At 34.5% G+C, this 19,023-nt stretch overlaps 1 protein-coding gene across 2 annotated transcripts in view; it reads left to right on the top strand.

The window, feature by feature from the left end:
- The first annotated feature begins 9,768 nt into the window (after positions 1-9,768).
- LOC110020975 (uncharacterized AAA domain-containing protein C16E9.10c) overlaps positions 9,769-19,023 on the top strand; it is a 28,615-nt gene continuing 19,360 nt past the window's right edge. The window contains exons 1-6 of one of the 2 annotated variants that reach the window (XM_020719284.1): positions 9,769-10,007; positions 10,117-10,373; positions 17,029-17,150; positions 17,250-17,338; positions 17,409-17,444; positions 17,739-17,829. In XM_020719284.1, coding sequence (XP_020574943.1) covers positions 10,153-10,373; positions 17,029-17,150; positions 17,250-17,338; positions 17,409-17,444; positions 17,739-17,829 — 559 coding nt within the window. In that variant the 5' untranslated portion in view covers positions 9,769-10,007; positions 10,117-10,152. Of the gene's footprint in view, positions 10,008-10,109; positions 10,374-17,028; positions 17,151-17,249; positions 17,339-17,408; positions 17,445-17,738; positions 17,830-19,023 lie in introns of both variants that reach the window. The other variant, XM_020719283.1, reaches the window with a different exon arrangement.

Here is a 19,023-nt window from a genome sequence, read left to right as displayed (position 1 = left end):
AAAGAATTTCAGTGTCAAGAATGAATCAGATTCATACGAATGGTCATTGTTCTTTAATTTACTTTCTTAGCTGTCAGTTTAATTAATTTCCAACCTTTTCAAAAGGTATTAAAACTAAGCACTAAAATCTAGAATCCAACCACTGCTTTCTTCCCCTATGAACATGCAAGTAAGAATAGGTGGCCCAAAATAAAGTGTAAGTTGGCTTTTTGTGGTCTCACTTTAAGCATCTAACATGGATTGCAATTGGGTTAGTGCTTAAGAGTTTTGTTTGAGGGGTTGTTTCTTTTTCCTAACTTTGATTAATTTACTGATGTTCTTTTGGTTGTTGAAAATGCGCGAGATGTTGCCAGAAGAAGAGGAAAGTTAATGAAGTGTTATATGTAGTTTTTTATGCTTTTTTTAGGTTTAGAATCAATACAAAGATTAGGCAATGATCATTGCTGGCGAAGACAAGCCTCAAACATTCAATACTAATGCAAGCTGACCTTGATCAATGAATAAAAGAAAAGTATAAAAGAAACTTAGAGGTAAACTTAAATTCAAGAATAACTTGAATTGTATGGTAATTACTCTTGTCACTTGTATGTGTCACATGCTAATTTTAAATATATTTTATAAATTCAACAACTAGAGTTTTTTCACGGTTTAACATTATACAATAGGTATTTTACGCAAGTGACATATTGTTTAAGTAATATATGATTTTGTTTAGTTCAGAGTATCGATCCCACAGGGAAAGATGTTAATTTTAAAAATTTAAGAAAAGCTCTAATTAAATTTAAAGATTCTTAGCCTGGAAATAAGTTCGATATAGGTTGTGTTAGTTAATTCTACCAAATTACCACTAATCCTATAAATTTACTATTAAGCTAGTTTTAATAAAGTTTAAAGTTAAGAGAATTCAAGCTATGAAAAATACCCTCCCCTTACAAAGAAATTAGTAATTTGTGTAGGAATGGAACACTTAAAAATTATATTTAAATTTTTGGCAAATAGGAGCATTCATTTTTTGTATCATTTTTTAAGTACATAAAGAAATTAGATTTAACTAAGTAAGTGTTTTTGTCTGTCATCTTAGAAACCTCCAAGTTACTCCTATTAAATTTATATCCTTGTTTATTTGCACCGATCTACATATTACTTTTCCTTCTCCCTATAGATCAATGAGGTTTTTACTAGTTGTTAAAGTCATAGCCCTCCCGGATCTATATGCATTCGCAATAGATTTTAACATACCAAATGACCAGATCAATATGTAAATAAAGTGTGAAGTAAAAACCATCACAATCATGAAGAAAAATTCATTCTAAATGTATCCATCTACCTACACATATTACCAATTCATCACAAGAGGAAAGTGTAAGGGATTTACTTACAATGCATGGAATAAACACAATAAAACAACATCTTATAATAAAGCAAAGTCATACAAAATGAGTTTACACTAATACAAGACAATATCAAATAAAATATTTATCTTTCTTTCTATGAATTAAAGAGAAAAATCCTTCCTAGGTGATCTCCAAGTTCTCCTTTCACTAATAATAGCAATCCCTTACAATTTCACTCAGATCTCTCAAAGGAAATGTAGAAAAAATGAGAATCCTAGATCTATCCTCCCCTTTCTTGCACTCCTTTTTTTTCTTGGCTTCTTAAAAAATGTTCTTCTCCCTCCCCCCCCCCCCCCCCCCAAATTAACCTCCAAATTTTGTGTGAAACTGCTCTAAAAACTATCCAGGAAAGTTTTGGCGCCTAGGCGTCATCTTCTCGGGAATGCCTAGAACAACACTAGTGTCTAAGTGCGGCCTTCTCAGTTTATGGGAGCATGTATAGCGCCTAAGCACCCGCATGTGGCTTCGTGGCACCACTTTCTCGGGTGTCTGAACATAATCTAGAGCCTCACGTACGGCGCCATGGCACTAGAAGCTGGCGCCTAGGAATCAATTCACTTTTTGCTCCATTGCTCCATTTGCATCCTTTTCACTCCGTTTCCGCACCAATTTTCTCTAAATCTCCTACCTTTAATACATGCAACAAAAACATAAAAATATATCCCTTTAAAGTGTTGTTTAATAAAAAATAAGTATTAAATATAAAGAAAATTTTAGCATGCTACAAAAAATGTCAATTAATAAACAAATCAACTCTAATCATCTTCCTCTTTTACTCTTTATGTGGGAGTGCTCCGCCAGTATGCTTGGAGGTGCCCATGCCTCCACAATCAAAATGCCAATTATCCTTGGCCTGTTGACTCTTCTTCTAGTAGTTTAGAGTATCCTAAGCTATAAGCAATGTATTGCATCTCTCCTAACATGTCACAAAGATGATCCCCTTTATTATGCTCAAAGCTCCTCCTGATGTATGCATCATTCTCAGGGCGCCAGGAAAACTACTTATGCAAAATGAATTTAAATATGTTAGATTGATAAAATTAGATATATATAACTTAATATTAATGTGTATGGTATAACACAAACTCTCTGAACCACTTGTCCGAGACTACTATCGGGATCTTTTTCAATGATAAGTATTTGCTCCATATGACATCCCTAATAACATGAATAACATATGCAAAAGGATAAAATCCAAAAAAGAAGATATAGTTAGTGTTATATCAAATCAAAATAGTGTTATTATCACTTTATAATAAAAAACTTACCTATGCTCAACAAGCTTTAACTTGAGAGTCCAACTCATGTTGCCTGACGTATCTTGATCAATAGCAGTAGCGTAACTTTCGTCAAAATTATAATTGATTAAAAAAAGGTCGAAAAACCATTACCAAATAATATCTTACTGAATAAAGAGTTGAATTTTTTTGTAATTAATAAAAACATAAAGAGTTGATTTTGTTTTCGTTCATTTCCTTTTTTATCTTTAAAGGAGTCGCTAGTTTGTACATCGTAGTATAATTCTTTTTTGTCTGAATAAGTCTCTCTTCTAGATCATGTGAATGATCAGGAGAAGAGTGGAACAGGAAAAGAAAGACATACATTAAAGATGAAAAATAAGAGAAAGAAAGTGAAGAGCCTACATGCAATAAATCTCGCAAGGATAGGTCAAGTATGCTCGCCCAAACAAAATCGGGTGGAAACACCTTAGACTAATATTCGTGAAAGAATACCTACATGAACTATCCACAGCTAGATATTCAGTTGTGTTTGCCTATTCTGAGTTTTAGAATTATCTCAAGGGGACGTATCCCACTTGATTAATTACATCTTGGGGGTTGCCCAAGAATACTCTTAATCCAAAGGAGTTTTGCTTACATTAGTAGTTATGACTAATACAAGGTTATTAAAGGGTAGTTATTTTCCAGAGGAATGCTCCGATACTGTCAAAGCTCTTGCTGAGCCACAGAGCAGAGAGTGAGTCTCTCACGGTCCCACATGGGTAATGAACTCATAAACATACGGAACCTGTGAAATAATTGAATCATCCCGATGAAAAATTCGTACCCCAAACGGGCAGCAACTCATTGATGATTGAGTCGTCAAGATGATACCAACATAGATGAAAGGAGCCACAGGGCTTAACCGGGGTAGACAAAGGAGGGAGGAGTTTAGAATGTAGGGTAGCTGGGTCGAGGTGCCACAGACCCATCATCTCAAGCTATTGGAACCCTTAGTATACATGATCGTGAAGGCAATCGACCCAACATGTCCTGAGATTCCTGGAGAGCAATCTGTGAATTGCATCATCCGCATGGACCTCAGTAGCCCTAAAGTCAAAAGAAAAAAAACTTTATTTTATGACTATCAGGTGGAACTCCAAGAGGTGGGACTTATACTTACCGAAATGATAGGGGTGCCACTAGAAAGTGAAGAAAGGGGAGGTTTAGTTATAAAGTTAGAAACACTCCAAAAAAAAACTTACACGCTTCTACTGGGTCGGGGAGCCTTCTAACGACCTAAGCACACCAGACAACCACCTAAGTGGAAATTTATGTTGAGTCAGTCAGGTTGGAGAAGTACAGAGGCTGCTCTTCGGGACATGCAAAAGATACAATTATCTAGAGTGGTTCTCAGATATTATGGAGGCCCTATTATCTGTGTTGGGTGAAGGTCATGTTATGCAACCCATTTTAAAACCAGCTTGAAGGCCATGTAGGAAAGTAAAACAGGTTTTGAAAAATCATGATAATTTTAATCCTAAATTTTAGATTATCTCAATCTTTTTTATTAAGATTTTTATTATAGAAAGATTTATAATTTTACGGTAATAGAGAGCCTAAATTGTATTTTTTGCAGCATCCCAGATAAACCAGAAAAAGTAGGAAAAATAATCCAAGCATGCAAACATACCATAAAAACAATTAAAAAAATTCAAATATGAAATAATGAAAGGCTGGTGTCGCTAGATCGATGACATACCCCAGAAGAGAAGAAGACGGTCAGACTCTGCATAGGTACACATCTGGTCTTACTTCTATACATCAATAAAATTTATTATTAAGGTTCATGACACGATAAACCAACTTCTGGTCCTCGTCACATGGTTTCACTGGTCTGACGACTCGGCCCATACCGCTTTTTTAAAAACAAACTCTTTCTAGGACTCTAAAAAGTACGTCATAAAAAATAAAAAAAATGACTCGACTTGCATAAAAGCAATGTTAGAGGGAAAGCCACAAGCATGCAACGTATAATGAACAATGCCTTTTTATCAGGGGAGCTAAATGACACTTGCAAGTAAAAAGTTAGTAGAAATCATCACATGCTCCCCTTTTAATGATACATGTGTGTGTGCATATATATAGGCACGACTTCCTAAAGAAGAACCCCATAATATACTAGCATGCATATCAAATATATAAAAAAACACAAAAGTGATGATTGGCTAACACAAACAAATAAACAAAGAATAATAGTCAGAGATGTTGGAAATATTATCTAACATCCTAAATCATAGCCTAACACATAATATAACAAGAATGTGTCTTAACCAGTATCTAAGTTCTAAGGGTAAGATCTCCTGGCAAGTATGACTTTGATAAGGTTGTCAACCGGCCCCGTCCTAAAGATCCAAGGGATCTAAAGTGGGTGTCCCCATGATGAATTTTGAAAAAGGACTAACCTTACATATAGCTTAGCTTGTTACAAGCATAATTTTAAAATTATGGTGAATGTAATAAGTAGAATTTTTTTTTTGTTTTAAAATAAGGATCATTAAATATGGACCCATAACATGCAATGTGACATGAGTTAAATTCATTGGATCCTTAGAACAATCGGGGGGGTTGTATGTGCAGCTTTACTTCTAAAATTTTAATTCCCTCATAATGCTGTCATGAAATTCTATCTACATATTTGCTCTTTTTCCTCCGACTTATCATTGAAGAAAAGACATTTACTTGAGGTGGGATGTGCAATTATGATCTTTAATCATGTTCTTAGACATTTGTTTTGGGGAGGGGGTGGTAGGGGAGTGGGTGCAGCTTTACTTCTAAAATTTCAATTCCCTCGTAATGCTCTCATGAAATTCTATCTACATATTTGTTCTTTTTCCTTTGACTTATCATTAAAAATTTTTGTTTGTTCTGCTTTTGTTTACATCCACCAACAACACCACACTAAATTAGATTCCAAATCTCTCAAATTTATTTTCCTCCGTTACTCCATCTAAAAATGACATAAATGCTACTCTTTAATCACTAGGAAAATATACAATTTCATTAATATCACTTTCTTTGAGAATCAATATTACTTTCATAATATATAAAATTCAGAGGGAGAATTTTATGGAATATCAAATTTGAGATCTTCTGTAAGACATTCAAACTGAATTAAAGCCTATCACTCAAACAACTAAATCAAATCTCACCACTCAACTAACTCCACTTGAATAATAAAACTCTTGTCATTGGAATTATCTTAATTGCCTCTACTCCACCTCAACTTGGCACTAATGAGTAGGAACTCCATGTCTATATCAAAAGGAAAAGGACCACTGAGCATGTAGATGACACTATGCAGATTAGACACTGTCAATAGCTTGAACCAAGTCCTCCACACCTGAAAATCAGAATGGTATAGATTTCTTATCTCATTCCGAAGGTGCACTAATCATCTAATTAAAAGATATCTAGCTTATGAAAATTTGTTATCATCTTACAGGGCTTTTGTGGCAAAACCTGATGATGTGCATGTTCTCAACTCCATTCAGCAGGCTCTAAAGGTTCCATCATGGAAACAAACTGTTGAGGAAGAATTTTGGGCTCTAAAAAGATTAACCCATGGAAACTTACAAAGTTTCCTCATGGAAAAAATCTTGTAGGATGCAAATGGATATTCACGATTAAATACAAAGGAGGTGAAAGTGTAGAGAGATTCAGTGCCAGACTGATAACAAAGGGCTTCACATAATCATATGAGATTGACTGCCGAGAAACTTTTGTGTCTGTTGTGAAGCTCATTGATGTTTGGATTCTACTCTTTCTGGTAGTAAATCAAGATTGGTCTTTACTTCAACCGAATGCCAAAAATGTCTTATTGAATGAGGACTGAGGACTTAATGAAGAAGTTTACATGACTATACCTCTGGGCTTAGAAAATATGTCAAACAAAAGGCAAGCTGGAGAAATCCTTATATGACTTGAAGCAATCTCCTTATACTTTATTTGAGAGATTTGCTAAAACTCTGATTATAAATGGGTGTCATACTTGTCAAGCTAATTATACATTGTTTGTTGAATCCAATCATAGAATCAAATCTGTAATTCTCATATTATATGTAGATGATATTATTCTGAAAGATGATTAAAAGAAAATTATCATTTTAAAAAGGATGCTTGCAACAGAATTTGAGACCAATGATCCCGAGACTCTCAAATAATTTTTAGTAATAGAGGTAGGTCAGTCTAAGAAGAGAATTGTCATATCCCAAATAAATCAGCTTAGATCAGGTAAATGAAATTGGTTTGTTTGGGTGTAAACCGACATACACACCCATGGATCCCAATAAAAGGCTAAACAAAAGTGAAACAAATAGTCCTATTGATAAAGGAAGCTATCAAAGACTTGCGGGAAAGCTGATCTATCTCACACACAAGAGCTAATAATGTACTTTGTTAGTGTGGTAAGCCAACACATGAATAATCCAAGTGAGAATCATTCGAAAGCAGGGAACATAATTTTGAGATATTTGAAGATGACTCCTGGATATAATTTACTCTTCAAAAAATTTGAAAATGTGATATTAAAATATACACATATGTTAGTTGGTAGGAGAGGTAACTGATATGAAATTAACCACTGGGTACTTGGGGTGTAAACAAGTCAGGATTGAGCCACCCTCGGCTTGGGCTTGGGCTTGAGCTTGATTAATTTTATCGAGAACTCGAGCTTAAGGCCTCAAGTTCAAGACGACTCACAAGGCAGCTTATTTTTTATTAAAAAAAGAAAATTCTATTAAATAAAAGTAGTGTTATAATAAAATGATAAATACAATAAACATTTAAAAGTGAAATAATAAGAAATCAGTTGATATAAAACACAAAATATTATTTTTTAAATATTTTTAAAACTTTAAAGAAAGAGTCTTCAAATTTAGCATATTTTGAGTTATTTTTTATTAATATTCTTTTTAAATGAGCTTGCTCATAAGCAAATGAGTCAAGTCGGGGCTTTGAACTTGGCTTGTTAGCTTATCGAGCTCAGTTCATGAGCCACTTATCAAGTCGATCTCAATCAGGCTCACGAGTCATCTTAACTCACTTGCACCCCTTTTGGGTACTATTCATACATCTGGGAAAATCTCGTCACTTTGAAAAGCAAGAAAAATTTTGTTATCTCTTGTAGCACAAAATCTAAATATCGTTCTCTTACATTAGGAACATATAAAGGAATTTAACTTCAAAGGCTATTATGGGAACCTAAGGTTGAGACTATGGACAAAATTAAGATGTTCAATTATAGTTAAGCGACTATTAGTATAGCTAAAAATCTTAAGAATCATGACAAAATAAAAGTATATATAGCAAAATTATCAACATAAATCTCGAGGTGATATAGAAGGGAAAAGACAAAAGTCAACAATATGACGGGAAGCTACTGGAACTAATGAAGCCGATCGGTTGGAGATTGTAAGCCTATCGAAGAATGACCGATCATTAAAAGCCTATCCTAATGTCGAAGTACCATCGAAGTCAAAAGGTATCTGTACTGATCGCCTCAAGGATGACTAGCTGCCACTCTCAGAGCCGCTCACTTTCCCGAAGCGAAGGTCAATCGACATTTATAAAAAAATAGCTGACTCAAACAATTAAGCCTACCGATCCAAAGACATGTCGATTAGAAGGTTTAGACTTACGAAGGGAGTCAATATCAGTTACTGAGACGAAAACATGTTAATCTCAGTTATGGATGTGAAAGGTTATTAATATAAGTTATAGATATAGAAATGTGCTAGTATCAATTATAATTACCAAAAGGTGCCAAAAGGGGTAATATTGACATGTAATGCCACTAATCAAGTAAAGGCAAATTAATAAGAATAACGACCTGTAATTTTCTTATTAAAGTGAGGGTAAACATTTTATCAAGGGTCATTTATGATTATAAAGAGAGATTATTTATGAGTAAGGGGATTGACCTTGTTTCTCTATACTCTCTCTCTCTCTCTCTCTCTCTCTATATATATATATATATATATATTACATCTATATATGTATATGCATATATATTTATGTATATCTGTTTGATTCTATGGTCTGTTGGTAGAGCGACCTCTCTGAAGGTCGTAAGTCTCCTCAGATTGCGGGTTTGAATCCCCCCATGTGTAAGGTGTGGTACTATAATATTTAGCACACCTAAGGATGGTCGGAGCTCGTCTAATAGCCTCGGGTCATTCCTTCACAGACACACACACACACACAGACACACACACAGATATATATCACAAACAATATATATACCAACATACATACATACATATATACATGTATATATTGTTGAATACTAATTTGTCTGTGAGTCACATCTAAGGAATCAAATGTGAGACAGTAGAGAGAGGGAGCGAGACAAAAGGGAATTGCACAGTAATGAACATTAATTTGAATTCTTAATGAGCTTATTCTCATGAAATGATTCCCCTATTTTTAAATGAGGGGGAAAGGGGCACAACATGTGTAATTACATGTCTGCCCTTGTTTTAATAGGGGCATTAAAGGGTATTTCAGATATTTTACAAATATACACCGACGATTTGATAATGTTGCTCAGTTGGTTGCGCTAGGTCGATTTTTTGGGTTTGAGTTGGTAAGATTTGGCTCGGTTGGCTTGGCGTTGTCGGCTGACCGTCCTACTTCGACGCCCAGTCAGTTGTTTAAGTCGTTAACTTCAGATCCCTGGATAAGGAGCTTCGGTTTGTAGGATATGGCTAGGTCATTAGGCAGAAGAACAATCACCATAATCTGATAAGTAGCTCATACCCCAACGAGGGGTTCATTCAAGATGTTCATAGATCTGATCATTGTCGATCCTTGGACCTAAGAGGATTTAGAAAGGCGCACGAGATCGTTGAGGATGATGAGTTTGTTCTTTAGATGGGATTGTGGCAAGAGATAAGTCGTTGCCCCTATTCGATTTGCTTGGCTTCGGCCTTTGATTCGGTTGGTTGATATCGGTTCAACCTTTTCGTTTGCTAAGAACCGACTTGGCCGCGACAAACGTGCTTTTTTCAGATTGGCATTGACGGCGGTCCCACCCACCCCCAAGTAGCCCCAAGTAGCCTCCGTGTAGCCTCAACGCCACATAGACGACCACAGCTCCACCAAATGCAGGTTTAAAAGTCCCCCAAAACCCGGCTCCCTGAGGTTTAATACGCGGGAATCAATTTCACTGGCTGCTCTCCACTCCCCTGTGCAGACCGCTAACTTCTAGAGGAATTCCTCCTCCTCTCTTTCGCCGGGTTCTACGGTTCAGAACAGCAGGAACCACGCCTAATTATAGTGCGAGAAAGGAAATAGGGCAAAGCGGATTTGTCGGATAACACGAGGAGATCAAGTAATTCTCCAATCATCAATAAATTACGACCGCTCAATGATTTTTTTCCTTTTTCCTATTTTCGATTTCCTCCTCTGATTTATAATGCCTTTGTATGATAAGGATTAAGGAGGACTGCACCATTGAGGTATTGCAGGGGAAAATAATGGAGCCGAAGCATATGGTGATGTCGGCGTTGGGTTTAGGAATTGGGGTTGGGGTCGGTGTGGGCTTGCGGCTTGCAGCCAGCCCGACGGTCGGGAAATGGGTGGCGCCAGTGCAGGTGGGTAGCTTGACGGCGGAGATGATCGGAGAGGAACTGATGAGGCTCGTGGTGGACGGAAGAGAAAGCAAAGTGACCTTCAATGAGTTCCCTTATTATCTCAGGTAAGTGAATGGGGATCAATGTTTCATTTAATTATTAGGTTTCGTTACGGCATATCGATTTCGTCTCATTTGCTCCGATCGATTGATTTGGGGTAAGATTTATAAGATCACGATTATAAGATGACTTTCGATTTAGAGGTGAATATTCGAGGTTTTCAGCAGATTGATCCGAGAATCATATCCTAAAATTCTGTTTGTAGGCTATTACTCGGATTGGGTGGTGCATAAATCTAGGTTGTGATGATACATTAAAAATTGAATGTTCTTTTTCAAATTTTTCGAATCAATGAATAATTGTTTTATACTTTCGATTACGCGGACCCCTTCTCCTTTCCTTTGCTGCGCTGCCCCGACTTCTACTTCTCACGAGCATTTTTACATACATACCACACAATTTTTATGTATTTTCATATTTGAAACCCAAGTTCTCATTTTTCATTATCAAGCTTTTGGCTTTAGATATATAAATACATAAAAATTGTGTGATATGTATGTAAATTTCTCTTTACAATTTTTTTCGTTGCTGATATATTTCTTTAATCTATTTTATAATGTATTATTATTATTATTATTATAGGCATTTACGTATATATAGCACACAATTCTTATGTATTTACATATCACGTATCAAAACTTTCATATTTACACACATAACACTTAAATTTTTAATCACTTTAAAAGTAGTACGAGTATCATTTTTTCAAGTTAAATCTTTTCATACATAAATTTAAAACGTAAAAAATTATTAAAATATCAAAATGTTATGTATGTAAATATGAAGATTTAGGTGTGAGATATGTAAATACATTCGAGTTGTGTGCATTATACATGTAACTATTATTATTATTATTATTATTATGACTTAAAAGTATATGAGTTGCGTAACGTTACTGAGAATTGAGCATGTGCTTGTGGACCTGCCTCATTTATTATGCTATATAACCTAGGGAAATTTATCTCCAGAAAGATTCCTTTTAAAACATAACGTGAAAATTTTAAAAGCTCAAGGCTCTAGGCCTGGTGGTCGGGACCGTAACTTGGACGGAAGTGGTGTTAAGTTGAGCGCATTAACAACTAATCTCTAATAGCTACAATTTAATTTGTATTTAACTTCTAACAATTACGATTTAATTCATTCAATGTGTCAAAAAGAGCTTTTATAAGTCCTAATCAAATTTCTATTATTGTATCCTTGATGACTTGATCCACTTTATAGAAAAAAAAATATATATTTGTAATTTGTCGAATCTTTTTAGGATGTAGTGTCCCGTACTCTTCATAAGTTCATACAACCAGGTAAAGATCTTGTATTTTAGAGAAAGGTGTTAAGAAAGGTGATAGAGAGATCCTTGGTCCCTTGCAGCGAGAGAGAGAGAGAGAGAGAGAGAGAGAGAGCCTTTTTGTGGTCCCTAAAAGAGGAAAAGAATCCCCTCATGAGCCCTTCTCTCTTCCTTATATACCTGAGAGAGAAAAAAATACAAATTACACATTGTACATTACATCGTTTGTCCACGGTGTTTTAGTGAAAGATTAAGATGCAAGTGTCTGGTGGCATCAAAAGTAAAGATTGTCATATGTAATAGTGTGTAATGATGATCTCCCCTAGTGGTTTAGGTTGATTTGAACATATTAGCAGGTTGGCTCAGTTCGTCCATTTCAATAGGTTGACGCAATTCAACCACATTAGTAGGTGAGCTCAGTTCAGTCACTTTAGCATGTGATTGTAGTTCGAGAATATAATTGGATCTCCAGACACAGACATCTTAGGCCCTTAAGTCTCTTTATGAAGTATCCCTGAAGAGTTCTATATCAAAATTTGTTCGATATATTTGTGCCCAACTATTTTAGATGTTGACATATAATGTATACAAATGAACAAATTAAAGTTAACTTTTTACAATTATTTAAAATATAGAGACTCAAAATAGAATGGTAAAATTCATAAAAATTTTGAATGGATCCTAATGAAAAATATATCAAGTTATCTTTATAACTTTATTCTTCTAATTATAAGTTGTTGGGAGCAAAAGTTATGGCCTAGATTTTTTAAGTTATTCTCCAAGACTGAGCAATTCTCTTTACCTTATACTTGATTCAATCTGAGTCAAAATATGGGGCTGTTTATTTCACTAACTTAAGGATTATTTTGTAACTAAAATTAATTAAATATTTTTTTTATAGTAATGCAAACTAATAAATGATTATTTTATTAGAGTAATTTGTAGATTTTTTGATGAAATGTTGTAGTATTAAATATCCAAATAAAATATTATTTGATTCATACATTTAAACTTGATGTGTTCCAAAAGATTCGTAGCAGCAGAGTGATTATATGACATCTTAGTGTTGCACGAAAACTTAGCATGCACTAAGGTAAGTAAAGTAACAGGTAGAGACACCATAAGTTTTTATGTGAAAAATTCTGGAAAGGGGAAAAAATCATGTGGCCTAGCATAGTTGAAATAATCTACTATGCACAGACCTACTCTTACTCTGAGTTAGATGAAATTAGAAAGTTGATGTACAATAATATTTCAGCAATAATAGTTGTAACATACTGAGAAGGTCATAGTTGATTGCAATAGAGAAAGTAGTTCGTCGTGAATGTTGTGGACTGTGGTTCTACCTCTAGCACTGTGGTTATAGTGTCAGCTCGTCGTAGAGGTCGCAGTTAAAGTTCATGATAGTAGTTGGTCATATGGGTTGTTTATGGTTACTTTAGGAGTGTCGGTCGTAGTTGGTCCCATAGGACATAGCAGAGAACTGTAATAATGCCCGTAGGCCGTAAATGCTAAATTTAAGAGTTGCATGAACTATGATAATGTTTGTAGGGCACATAGTCCGGAGTTGGGAGCTGCATGAGCTGTGGACCACATAGGTCGTAATTAGTCACATAATTCATAGTGGCGAATTGTGATAATATCCGTAGCCCACAAAGGTGTGAGTTGACAGCTGCATGGGTTGTAATAACATTTGTAGGTCATAGAGGCCTGAGTTAAGAGCTGCCTGAGTTGTGACAACATCTCTAGGCCGTCGAGTCTGAATTTGGGAACTGCGTGAGTTGTGGACAACTTAGGTTGTAGTTGGTAATATAGGTGTAAGCCATATTTGGTCACGTATGTCGTAGAAGTGAGTTATGATAACATCCGTAGACCGCATAAGCCGAATTTTGGAGCTGCATGAGCTGTGATAATGTCTGTAGCCTGCAGAGGCAAGAATTGGAGCTATATGAGTTGTGGACCACGCAGGTTGTTGTGGTGGGTTGTAAGAAGAGAGCTTCAGAAGTCTAGAGAAAGTCATGGTATCCTGAGTACAACTCTTGTAAGTAGTTATTGCAAGATGTGTTATTAGACCATCTTCGTGAGTCGTCATTGCATACCATGCGGGATGCGTTGTTGCACCGTATTTAGAGTGTGTTGTTACACCATATGCGGGGTGCGTCGTTACACCATTTTTGGGATGCGTTGCTACATTGTATGCGGCGTGCACATTGCACCACCTTTGAAGCGTTGTTATTTCGTCTTCTGAGTGCATTGCTCCGTATGATGTTTAGTTACTTCGCAAGGCCCATCGTTACTCCACATGGTGCTTTGTTAATTTGCGCATACGTCATGAATCCATAAGAGGCTTCGTTGCATCGAGCAATAACAGCTGACAGTGGTCAACCGTGGCTGGGGAGTGGTGGTTGACAGTAGTCAACGACTGCGGGATTGGTGGTCATCGGTAGTCGGCGGCTGCAAAAGTGGATGACATTTACTGGATCTTTACTGTGTAGAACAAAAGACCTCAGCTCTTTCAAACTCTTATCTTCCACTGGTTTACAGTCTAGGTCTCCTTTCATAAAGGGGGTAAAATTTTACTTATGGAGCCACAAAGAGTTTTTCTTATAAATAAGAAAGAAATTTAGACTACTCTATGGAACAAACCAGAGAGATTCCCTCGATCAGACATTGTTTATGGATATTTTAGCGTTTTAACGATGCCAAAATTGCATGATATTTGACTCGTTATATTTGTTTCATCAAGATACTCAATTTGACTATAAGCTGATCAGATTTGAAATTCATTTGTCCTTCCAACTAGGCACCGAAAGCTTCCAAAAGTGGTTAAATGACATGATTCGGGCTTTATATGACTTGGATTGGACCAATTTTGGTGTCATTGTGTTTGATTCGTCAAACCGGTCAATTTGATTGTAATTCTGTTGAAATTGAAGTTCTAGATGATTTTATTTGGATTTTAATGTTTCTTACTGAAAAAATGCTCTACGATGCGTGTCAATCGCCTCGAGATTCATTCCAAATAATAAATTTGTTTACAACGAATAAAAAATGATGCACAATATTTAATAGTTGCTTATTTTTCTTATCAATCTAATCGTTTCCTGCCAAGTACATCTTAGCTACAAATAAGTTGATCTAAATATACTGGTAATCATACAATTAATTAGTTTGAATAAACTGGATGCAGGCATCTTGCGATGAGTTGAAATACAAAAAATTAAAGAACATCTTCATGTGCATGAATCATCTTGCCTATGTTTACGGGTTTAAACAAGTTGAGTCAAATTTGGGTCTCCCATGACTTGAGTTTGAGTTTGAGCATGATAATTAATCAAGTTCAAGCTCGAGCTTATGCCTACAAGTTTGAGCCTGCTTGTTTATTATAAAAGAAAAAAAAATTAATTTAATTTAATGTTATAATAAAATGACATGTAATGAGTAATTATGAAAGAAATAATAAGAAATTATTTGATATAAAATATCGAATATAAATTTTTTTAAGAAAAAAAAATTTAAAGATAGCCTTGAAATTGAAAATATTTTGAGTATATTTTACATTAATTATTTTTAACGAGTCGGTTCACGCGCTAACGAGCTAAGTTGGGGCTGACTTGAGCTTGGCTTATTAGCCCATCGAGCTCAACTCACGAGCCACTTATTGAGCCTAGCCGAGCTTGCTCATGAGCATGCTTGACCAACTTACACTCCTACCCAGCTTCATCATGCTCACAACATCCATTGGAGCCCACATGAGTAGGGGCAATTGTTCCTACGTAACATGTTTCTGCAGTGCACAATCCAATGGAAGAATAAGGGGCCTGCCCCTAGTAAGAAATTTTTTTTCTTATGCATAGTTTGGTAGTTTCATCTTTATACTTTCTTATAATTTTATATATTCCGAAAGTTTTTCCTACCTAAATTCGAATAAATTATCTCCTCTTAATTTGTTTTTTATTACATGGCATTGTGCAATTTACAAATTTAGATAGGTTTCTTTCTGAAATGTCAATTAAATTAAAACATTCTTTAGAGCGATACAACTAGAACACTAACGGAAGCCAAGGTTTTCGTTCCAAAAGGCCTTTTGCAACTGCTATGTAATGCTGCTTTCACTTTGTTTACTGCAGTTGAATTATGAAAGTTTTTGTCACCACCTATTATTAGTTTATGCGCAATTATGTAATTATATTTCGCTTCCTATTATTAGTTTATGCGCAAATATGTAATTATAATTCGTTAAAATTTCTTGTTGGTGATATTTTGCAACGCTGAAAAGTTTTGTTTCATTTTACTTTTTAGTTTTTTGGGTTTTTTGAACAAAAAATGGTATACTCACTGTTAATTATTTTATAGGAGATAATAGTGGTTCAATGTCGACTTTTTGTTTGCTACCATTGGGCTTCCAAGTTTATTTGTAATTTGAATGTTGAAATTTGTTATGAATATTTGCAAAAGGTGTTACAATTATTAGAATTATTCATTGCATATAAATATTAGAACATTTTTCTAATATTTATGGTGGGAATTTATAGTCATTACTATTGTAATAAATATTCATTATTTAGTATATTTTTATTTGTTGTATTTTCCTTCATTAAATACATCTATTACCAATATATTGGCATTTTTTTTAACATATTATTCAAATTTAGGGTTATAAAAGAAAGTGCCCTTAACCTAAGGGCAAGTATACTAAATTGCATGTTTCAATTGAGAGAAACCTACGCTGACACAAATCCTATAGAAATCAAATAATCTATTAGTTTCAAAAGGAATACATGAAGAATTATGCTTCATATAAAATTTAAAATATGAATATAAATATCACTTCATTTAGTTGAGGGAAAAAAAAAATACAATATTGAACATCTTCTACCAAGATGAGGCCAAACTTCTTTCTTAAGAAGGTGAAAAGATCCATTCAGTTTCAAACACTTAAAAATTTATTTCCTTGTTGCTCATAATGTGAAGAATTATGCTTCATATAAAATTTAAAATATGAATATAAATATCACTTCATTTAGTTGAGGGAAAAAAAAAATACAATATTGAACATCTTCTACCAAGATGAGGCCAAACTTCTTTCTTAAGAAGGTGAAAAGATCCTTTCAGTTTCAAACACTTAAAAATTTATTTCCTTGCTGCTCATAATGTTGGCAATTTCTTTACAGTGGCTTGTCCATATAATTGGACTTACATATGAAATATATAACAGATGTAAGTATAATTTACATTTAATTTTCTAGATCTATTTAATTCAGTCAAATATCAACATGTGAAATGGTATAAATTCAGATTTGAAATTATTTAAAAACTTTTTAGTTTTGTTGTGATGTTGAATCTTCCAATTCATCTATTCTTGTTCATAACAGTGAGCAAACACGAGTACTGTTGACAAGTGTAGCCTTTGTTCACTTGAAGCAATTTGAGTTTTCTAAGTACACACGAAATCTTTCTCCTGCAAGTCGAGCCATTTTACTCTCAGGACCCACAGGTAATTTACGTTGAAAAATATATTTCAGTAATTTTCTTCTTTATTGTTAATTTTTTTTGAATGTTTGGCACTAATTTTTGAAAAACTCCTTTTGCGAAGAACTCTATCAGCAGATGCTCGCAAAAGCTTTAGCTCATTATTTCGAGTCCAAGTTGCTATTGCTAGATGTATCAGATTTTGCATTGAAGGCAAGTGGATGTTGTATTCTTTCTTGCATATTGATCATATAGCTAATTTTGTTTGTATTGTTGTTATCAGATCCAAAGCAAATACGGGTTTCGAAGCAAAGATTTCGTAAGTTTTCAGTGACTCGTACATATTGTTTTTGCCAATCCTATATGATGCACTCTTAACTAAAGGCCTTATTTGCATTAACAAGACAATTAATTCATGTTATATGTTATATGTCTTACTATATATGTTAGCAATATTCTGCTTAGGCATCTGTAAACATAGCTATTTAATTAATATGCATTATCTTATGATAAAAAAATCAGAACTAAAATACGTTTCTTTTTTTTTTTCAAGAACTTGTTTCTTGCCTCCTCAATTTTAATTTCATAACTGCCTTTTGTGTTGAAATAACAGGCTTTTAAAAGGTCCATTTCCGAGTCAGCATTTGAACGTGTAACCAACATATTTGGATCATTTTCTATTCTTCCTCAGGAGGAACCAAAAGGTGCATATTTAGGCCCATTTTAATCCATTTTTTATGTTCTTTACTTTTATGATATTTTTCTATTGAGACCTTGGCATGTCTTTACAAGTTAAGTTGTCTCATTCTTCATCTATCTTGCTAAACCAAGTAAATGTATGATTTATGCAATTAATATGGGAAAAACATCAACATTCTGATTTGTATATTTTTAGGAATCTGTATCATTTGTAGAAGTGGCTGGTAGTTTAGAGGTTTTTTAGGAATCTGTATCATTTGTAGAAGTGGCTGGGAGTTTAGAGGGTAGAGGTTTTATCCATAAAGTCATCCGCATAAAGCCTTTTAGGCTCATTGATCGAAAGATTTGGCAATCTCTCTAACCTTCATGTGGGTCTCTGTGTGAATAATTTCTTTGGATTTATTTCCAATGTCTTTGATAGTCTCATCAATCTGGAGTCATTGTTTTCCCAGAAGAATGGCTTCAATGGTGCATTGCCTACTTCTTTTTCCAACTGGATAAATCTTAGAGTTATTAATCTTAGAAACAAATCATTGAGTGGGGAGATAAATATGAACTGCGCTGCTATGAATAATTTAAACCCTAACTTATTAAGGCATAGCAGCAATCAATGAGAAGGAGCTATGTATAGAAAACCAAAGCCAAGAATGGTGGATGATGAACAATCAATGAGAAGGAGCTATGTATAGAAAATCAAAAACAACAACCCCATGCACACTCAATAAAATAATCGAATTAAAAAGCTAACATATTAAAATACCAAATCCAATCATCTTCATAGGTTTTATCTTTCTGCACCTATCCTACCGAATGATTGTTTGATGCCTTGTTTGGCATTTTTATATTTTTGCTTCTTGATTCCAACATTTTTATTGGATGTGCTTGGTGTTTTTTGTCATTGATTTTCTATACATAGCTCCTACTTGTTGGTTGTTTATCATCAACCACAGTTGGATTTGATGTAGAACAAAATTTATTCTTAATGTGAGCCAAAGTGCTTAAATTGAGTGGTGTGGTTGTCTGAAATTCGTATTTAGATGCATCAATTTGGTGTTTTATAAAGAAACATGCACCAACTTTCAGCTTAGTACATAGAGTATCTCAACTTGGCTCTAAAATATGATCCCTATTAAGATATTTGAAAACAAATATATGTTGATATATGAAATTTGCATCATCTTCGTTCCTGCTGTTGTAAG

This window comes from Phalaenopsis equestris, unplaced genomic scaffold (genome assembly GCF_001263595.1).
Source record: "Phalaenopsis equestris unplaced genomic scaffold, ASM126359v1 Scaffold000114, whole genome shotgun sequence".
Lineage (NCBI taxonomy): Eukaryota > Viridiplantae > Streptophyta > Magnoliopsida > Asparagales > Orchidaceae > Phalaenopsis > Phalaenopsis equestris.
Note: the sequence above shows the minus strand (reverse complement) of the source record. Positions and strands in the feature narration are given on the sequence as shown.